This window comes from Carassius auratus, chromosome 14 (genome assembly GCF_003368295.1).
Source record: "Carassius auratus strain Wakin chromosome 14, ASM336829v1, whole genome shotgun sequence".
Classification (NCBI taxonomy): Eukaryota; Metazoa; Chordata; class Actinopteri; order Cypriniformes; family Cyprinidae; genus Carassius; species Carassius auratus.
Window position 1 is genome coordinate 15,843,414 of NC_039256.1, and position 8,457 is coordinate 15,851,870.

The 8,457-nt window shown below is 37.9% G+C and overlaps 1 protein-coding gene across 2 annotated transcripts in view; it reads right to left on the reverse strand.

Moving 5' to 3' along the window:
• LOC113113796 (short transient receptor potential channel 3) overlaps positions 1-8,161 on the reverse strand; it is a 32,101-nt gene extending 23,940 nt beyond the window's left edge. Inside the window, exons 1-2 of one of the 2 annotated variants that reach the window (XM_026280282.1) lie at positions 7,789-8,161; positions 586-1,351 (exon numbers count right to left, since the gene is read on the reverse strand). In XM_026280282.1, the coding sequence (XP_026136067.1) occupies positions 586-1,351; positions 7,789-8,114 (1,092 nt within the window). In that variant the 5' untranslated portion in view covers positions 8,115-8,161. The remainder of the gene's footprint in view (positions 1-585; positions 1,352-7,788) is intronic. The other variant, XM_026280281.1, reaches the window with a different exon arrangement.
• Between the last annotated feature and the right edge of the window lie 296 nt (positions 8,162-8,457).

The following is an 8,457-nucleotide window of genomic DNA, read 5'->3' on the forward strand; positions in this document are numbered from 1 at the left end:
GAAGTCAGCTGTGTTCTCAGTAACAGCTTTGAATGATTCACTTATTGGATCAGATTTAAATCACAAACGTTTTGAAAATATTATTACTGATTGGTTTTGATCCAAATCATAATAGCCATTTGTTCACAAATCAGACACCACGGTTCATGCTTTGTTTGGTGCTGTGTCACTTAAAGATGTGATCAACTAACGCAACCTGATAAAATTATAAATTACACAAAATAATTATTTATAGCAGTCGGAGCCCTGAAGTGACACCTATTTTTAAATGCAATTCACTAATAAAGATGAATTACAATTTTTTTAGTTGTGACTCCCAAAACATTGCAGTGTGTATGTGACCAATAAAAACTATTATGCAAAATATTTAAGAAAAATATGTCTGCTGTAGTATCAAAACATTCAGAAAAACTTAAAAAAAACTCATATTTAAAAGTGGTTGTGACTTCCAAAACTCTGCAGTGTACACAGCCAATAAAGAAAAACGATTATGCAAAACAAACTAAAACATTCAAAACAAATAAAAAGCCATTAAAGCAAAAACAAAAGCATATTAATCCAGTCCCTCAGTGGCGCCCATCCTACCTTAAACTCTTTCTCGATGTTGGCGAGTTTGGCGAGTTCATTGCTCAGCTCCAGCGCGGTCAGTACCGGGTCTTCGCTGGACAGAGAGAGATACGCCGGACTGGCCAGTCCACGGTACGCATTTATCCTGGAGCGCGAGTGACTGAATGAATCCTTCCTCTGCTTCTCCGTGCAGTCGGCGCATTTGCAGAAGTAGTCATGTGGCCGCTCTATCCTGGCTCCCTTCAACAGCAGCATGTGCACAACCTCGTATTTCTGGCAGTGGGCAGCCAGGATGATAGGTGTGATATCGGGCGAGAACCGTGTGCCGTCCTCGTCGTAGGAGTAGAAGTCGTCGTCTTGTAGCTCACAGGGGCTGCGGGTGAGTCGTTCGCCTCCCGCAAAGGATGGATGTCCCAGCAGGGCCTCCACAATACGCACATAACCTTTTGAAATCGCCAGCAGGAGCGCATCCCCGACACGGGCCAGGTTGTCTCGCCGCAGGAGCAGCTCGGTGACCTCCAGGTGTTCGTTGCCGACGGCCAGCTGTAGCCCATTCTGTCCCATGTAGTCGACACAGTTCACGTTGAGTGTGGATGATTCTTCCAGCATCTTCCGGACCACTGGGATGTTCCCATACTCCGCCGCGTCCAGAAAGCGCTCTTCCTCTGCCGTGAGGCTGCTGCCACGGGCATTGAACATGAACGCCGGTCCACGAACAGCCTGTCTGCGGCCCTTTTCTCGTGGTAGGGTCATCCTGCGATGGGGGAAGCTGTCCGAAGATTTCCTGCAATTGAAAAAGAGGTAGAGTTTTTACCATACATTATTCAAGCTCAAGTGGAAGTTACTTTTTTCTGCACTTGGTTGCTTGATTATATCTCATGCCTTTGACAAATAGCCAACAATCTGACTTTCTCACTGAGAGCTGGGAAGTGGTGTAGCTATCATCAGGTTCGTGATCCCACTGGTACAGATAGCAGAAGGTGATTCGGGACAGACGGTCCTGCTGAAGGCGAGATCGCCCTCTGGCTTTTAATAGCCTTTTATGAAACTCAACAGATGCCACAATCACATGACAGGTGAGTGTCTTATTGAAGTGACACCTGTGAACAGAGTTAATTTCCCTCATTTGGATGGGTAATACATTTAATAATTGTAATAATAATGGGCCTTGTAGCTATAGTTTACAAACTCCTGACATCTTCAGGCATCATGGCATTGGCACTCATTCAAAAGATGCTTATATTCAAGTTTCCTCTATATTCCTATCTACATGCTCTACAATATAAATTAGTATAAAAAAAACATCAAAACATTTTGGGCAATTGACCGTTTGTAAAGAGCTTGATTGACAGGCGATCTGACCAATCAGAACGTGGATATTATGTGCCGCCGCTGCTTTACGCCATCTTGCCCATCTATGGCCGTTCTCCATAGAGATCCATGTTTAAACGGGGTAAAACAGATCGACCAAAAAACTTTCTTAAAGTCCCATGAACTTCACCTCTATCAGGAGCAGTATATGTACAAGTGAGGTGCTCTCATCTGTTTTCAATGCAGCTAACCTTGGGTCGCTTTATGCCAACTTCCCACTCATTAAAGGGATAGTTCACCCAAAAATGAACATTTTATGTTTATCTGCTTACCCCCAGGGCATCCAAGATGTAGGTGACTTAGTTTTTTCAGTAGAACACAGACAGAGATTTTTAACACAAACCATTGCAGTCTGTCAGTCTTATAATCAATGTGAATGGGAATCACAGCTTAAACCTACAATAATAATAATTTTCTTTTAAAAAACATACACAAACAAAACCAAATTAAATCCTGTGGCTCATGACAACACATTGATGTGTCAAGACACAAAACGATCGGTCTGTTTAAGAAACGGAACAGTTTTCATATCGTTTTTTACCTCTGATTCATGCAATGTGCAAACAGTTCGAACTCTCCTGAACCTGTCCTCCTAAGCCTGTTCTCAATCAGGTGTGTCTTGCAAATGAATGCCCCTTTATGATTTTGATACTTGCTACATGCTCTAATGCATTATTAGGCTAATGTAAGGTGGTTGTTTCTGTGGCCACAAAAATATCCTTTCTTAGAGTTTATATGAAATTACACTAAATGTTAGCTGGACGAACAGATTAGTCGATGGCAATTTAATACTGCTACAGTTACTACTGGCACTAATATAAATAATTGTAATTAATCATAATCAATTATAATTATTTATATATATTTCCCTTTTGAGCTAATTTGCTTCAGTCTCTTTTAAAACGAAAGAAATACAACGAATGGCTCGTTTGGACTACGACATTGTTTTCCAGGTTTTGAGATGTCACAAAGTGGCACATTTGTATATCCTTAAAACAATTCCTATCTAAGGAAATTCGAATGATTTGGGGGTGAGGAGGGACGAGGTCGTGTTTAGAATGCTTGGATGAGTGCATCAGACAAGATGACGACGTAGAAGGAGAAGTGCTTCAGTTTTCACAAGTTATTACACATGCACATTTATAATTATGTATGTTACAATTATGAAAATGTTTTTATAAATTGCTGACAGTACAATACTGGACAATGATGAAATCTGCAGAATTTAAACTTCAATTATAAGACTACAGTGTTTTTCATACATTGATTTATTTGTGGCGCCTGCCATAATATCAAAACTGACCACCACAAATAGATTTTCCAAAAGGCTTTGACTTCGTTGAATAGATTTGTTTTTTCTGACAAAGCAGAGTTTGTGAGTAGAGCACTGCATTGTGTACAGCCATTACCGGGGAAACCTCTATCTCTATCGCTGCAAATAGAGTGTAAGTCTGTGGGAAACACTGGAGGTGTGGGAGGGAACTCCAGAATGGAGTGGGAGACCCAGAATGGGGCATGGCTTCTTCCCATTGACAAAAGGCACGTGACACACATACACAATTATTTTCTCCCAATCCACAGCTGATTTGAAAGATTTTATTAATTGTGTCAATCACAGTGTTGAGTTCCACCTTTCGAGCCTCGGGACACCACCGTTGGCTAAAACAAAGCGACAGAGTAAAATATTTCCCCCTGCGCTGCACAGAGACGGCTTGTGACAGGGCTCTGCTCTTACAGAGTATATTTATTCATATAGCATATTGTATTTTATATCAATTAGAAACAATGTTTCATTGATAAAGTTTTATTTTGAAATGTAAATTGGCTGAAGCCAGAGCCGATGGTGAAAGTCTTTGCATGAAGAGACCCCATCCCATTTTGGAGGTTCTGCCCACTTTTGGAGTTCACGCCCCATTTTGGAGATCTGTAGTTATACCTACTTGGAAACATTAGACTATGGTATAAATCAATTCAAATGTATTATAGTTTCACTGCAATTCATGTTATAATGTTAGAATTTAGGAACAATAAATCCCTGTTTTGCTTCAACCCTAATCAAAAGCACCTGAACAAGCTAATCAAGGTCGGAATGGTTAGCAGGAAGCTACAAACAGGTAAGTTTTAATTAGGCCACCTCTGTTCTAGTACAACCCCTAAACAAAATCGCATGATAGGTCCCCTTTAAACTTGAAAAATGGTGGGTTCCATGGTTGAAATAAAAAAACTTTCTGATGTTTATTCATATTCATTTCGTGCTTGGTAAATATGAAAAGATGATCGGTTCACGTGTTTGAACTGAGGCAATAGTGAACTGTCATGACACATTAAAGAGTCACAAAATGGTATTTATTGTTTGAATTTCTTAAAAAAGGACAATTAAAAGCTGAGAGTCCTGAGACCTTGTTTCACACCAGAAGTAACCTGTTCTGTCTTCTCTGTTGGTGTGTTGTCAGTTTCCTCTTTGCTCTGCTATGTATTTTTCACTGCGTGAGAACATGAAGTGTGGTGTTAGCGAAGCCACTAGAAGGCAAGCCTGCAACCATTAGCCGAAAAAGCTTAACGGCTAAAGCGAACACTTCCGGTCTGGTAGTACATGGAAAAGGAGACCAGAGGCCATTTTTTTTTAATGGATGTCAATGGAGGAGAGACTTCACTACACAAAATAAATAGCTTTTTAGAGGAAATGGCTTATCATTTAATGAATCGACAAGCTATCTGCTAATCTTTACACTTAACAATACTCCTATGGTATCCATAGATGACAACTAAGTGTCGCACAACTCTGTGATTGGTTATTAAGGGACACGTTATACAAGTTAGCCATTGCGCTTTCTCCAGTAGTAAGAAATACATACCCTCTCATCTCCTTATAGTAAGACAGCCTCGGGTGTAAGAGCGGCATTGTTTGTCGGGAATGGAAACAGTACCTAAGGAGGACGGATCTTTGCGATTGGTTGAGAATGAGGCACTGGAATTTTGTCCTAATTGCAAAACTTATTCTAAGAGGAGTTTCTCACATTTTGAACAATGATTTTCCTTGACTTTTTTAGTCATTCATGATTACTGATGTATTTTTTTTTCTTTTCTTTATAATAATTTTATAGAGACTGCACTCACAGAGAGCAATTACTTCGGAGCAAAGCATGGCTGGAAAATGTTAACATGTTTACTAAGCCATATTCATGCTGTATTATATTAAATAAATATTTTGCAGTCAGCAAAAGTCATAAACACATGAAAATAAAAGCAGAAATTAAAACCCATAGGCATATCAAATTGTATTATTCTTTACTCTTATAAAAACAAACTCATTCAAGACATCAAAGGACTTCAGCACAAATTTACTATTACCTGGTGATACATTAGGGAGTAAATGAACACAGAATGAGTTTGTTTAATTTAAAGGCTGAATTTATAGTCTGAAGCAAGATGGACCCGGTCTCTACTGCAGGATTTACTTGAGCAGGGAAATTAATTTCACACAGCCCAGGTCCCTGGAGCTTCAGATGCCCACGTCACCAGAGGCCAGAAGCATTCAACTCGAAACTCTCCATGCAGACACTTCCACCATGCCAGTTCAATAAGCGCAAAGAGCTTGGCCTCCGCTAAAACCCCTCAACTAGCAAAACACAGGACATGACTTGAATCTTGAAGGTATTAATAAGTTTAAATTTCCTACTGCATATGTAGTAACCAAAAATATCAAACTCCCTTATATTGAGCTTTTATGAGATTTTACAGGATTTGTAAGATTTACTTTACATTTTATTGTTTTGTCAGATGCTTTTATCCTGAATTGAACTTATATATTTCACCTGTATTCCATGAATATTATGATAAAATAAATATGATTTATTTTGTTATTTTAATGTTAAAAGTGGACATATCATGTGGAACACCTTTTAAAGAATAATGGCAAGATTTAATAACAGCTTGCGCCAGCACAAACCATCTTTTGGCATTAAAAGACTACTGTCTAAAGACATGCAGTGAAGAATTAGCAGTGAAAAGGCATTGCAACTCACCTTATTGAATATACATATGTAGGACTTTCCCTTTCAGATGCAAAATTTATGGGAGGAGAGTACTTAATACAATGTGATTTACTAACATTTGTGCTAGTCAAATTAATGGTATAAATTGCACCATTATTTAATGCCCCAAAAAAGCACGTCTTAAAGTCTTAGTTCACCCAAACGAACATTAGACCATGTTTTACTCACCCTCAAGGCATCTTATGTGTATATGACTTTCATCTTTCAGATGAATCCAATCAGAGTTGTATTCTTAAATTATTTCAAGCTTTATAATGGAATGGGCAGGTGTTAGTCAAATAAAGCGCATCTATCTATAATAAAATGTGCCTCACATGGCTCCAGTGGGTGAATAAAGTCCTTAGCAAATCAATGTGGTTTCTATATATATATATATTTAAAATGATGTTTTCAGTAACTTCCACTAACTTGTTGTAAAAGGTTAGTCGTCCACTAAAAGGTTAGCCGTGGTGAAAAATAAATTTAACCAAAGGGATCAGAAAATCCTTATTAGGTCAAAACACATTCAGAGAAAATACACTGAAGCAGAAAATGTGGACTGAAGCTATTTCTATTCCTCTCATTAAAACACCCTCTCCATTATTGTGAAAAATGGATCGATTGGCATAAATTATGCAGCTCCTTGTTAATCAGGGACAAAAGTGAGAGTATAAAATGCTTGAAATGTTAAAATGTGCCTGTGACGTGCACATGTTCATCAATGCACAGCAATGCTTCATATAGACGTGCATAATCAAGATAGAGGAAGACTATCTGTCATTATGCAGGACACAGCTCTATTTATTCAGAAAGAACATGCTGTCTTTGGATATTTCAGAGTCTGGACAGCATGTACACAGCACATCCACCACTAATGACATGCATCAGTCACACAAATGAACATTTTGACTAAGTGATGTGTTGAATTAATTATGTAGATCCTGAAAAGTACATATCTATATATACATATCAAGTATTTATTTATTATTATTATTATTATTATTTTTTTTACAAAATAATTGTAATTTATGTTGTTATTTTAATTATCAACAGTGGACACATCATGTGGACAATTCATTTTAAAAACATGAGATGGTAAAATAAATTCCTTCCTGGTCATGTAAGTTCAAAATCAGTATGTTTATAGTGTTTGCTACTAATCAGCTATTCGTCATGCTTGTCATACTTCTTCATTTCAGGCAGGAATTACATATTTTAAAATAAATAAATAAATAAACTGCTAATAGTTTGTACACAATAAAGACGGGGGCGGTTGATGCTTATATTACTTTTTGTTTACATTATGTTTAAAAATATATCTTGTGAGAAAGACATTCTCTGACAATCATTAGCTCACGTATGGAGACATACAGTAAACCCACACTCATACATTAATCTTCAGTGGAGAAATGATCTTCCACTAGGTGTCGCTTCAGGGTTTATTTATCACAGCTTTTATTGGAAAATAAAAATAAACTGTATTTTACGTTGTTTAGCATTTCAGTCCCAAGTTATTAATGACAGATGTTTGCAGAAGAGGTTCAACAGGACTATTTCAACTGGAACAACATATTTGATGTAGGCTATTTTAACAATAATAATAATAATAATAATAATAAAACACACATTTAAGAGATGACTATTAAAACGTATAGCCTATTTTAAGCTCAGAGAAATATACATAAATATTATTTATTACACTTTTCATATAATTGCAATGATGTATTCTGTCCTTGCGTGTAATGTTTCATTTCACTACTTTATCACTGAAATCCAAGACAGTGGTGTGAGTTTGTAGAGTTGTATGAACACTCACATGTTGTACCGGTTATATCCCGATGAATCCCTGCCCGTCTTTCCCTGACCGGATTTCAGGTAATGTGCGTCCACACCGCCGTTCTCCTCTTTCCAGCACTGCTCATCTTCATCCTCAGAAAACGACACTCTTTTCTGGTATTTGGATCCTCTGCCTTTCATGGACATCCAGACAGCGGCAGTGAGAGCTGCTCCGGGACTCACTGCAGGTGATGCTCTGACTCCAGCATCAGGATCGGCGTGTGTGTGTGTGTGTGTGTGTGTGTGTGGCGTGAGAGATGAGAACAGCAGGAGACTGAGAGGAGAGCCCAGCAGCCCTGCCCACATCCAGAAGCCCTCATTATTAACAAGACAAGCAGAGGCCACAGGGTTTGTCTGATAAATTTATTATTTTGCACGGGTTCACTTTTAGAGAATGAACATTTTCAAATAGTTTAGAAAAATTGTACAAAAATTTAAAGTGTTATGAGAAAATACCACAATGCTAAACTATACTATACTATATAAAATAATACTAAATTATTTCAGTAAAGATATATACATATATTTAGCATACAATTTAAATATTTTACATACACACGCACGCACACACACATACACACACATAATATGGTTTCATGAAACTCTAGACATACTGACATCATTTTTCACATGGTGCAGCTGATTGGTT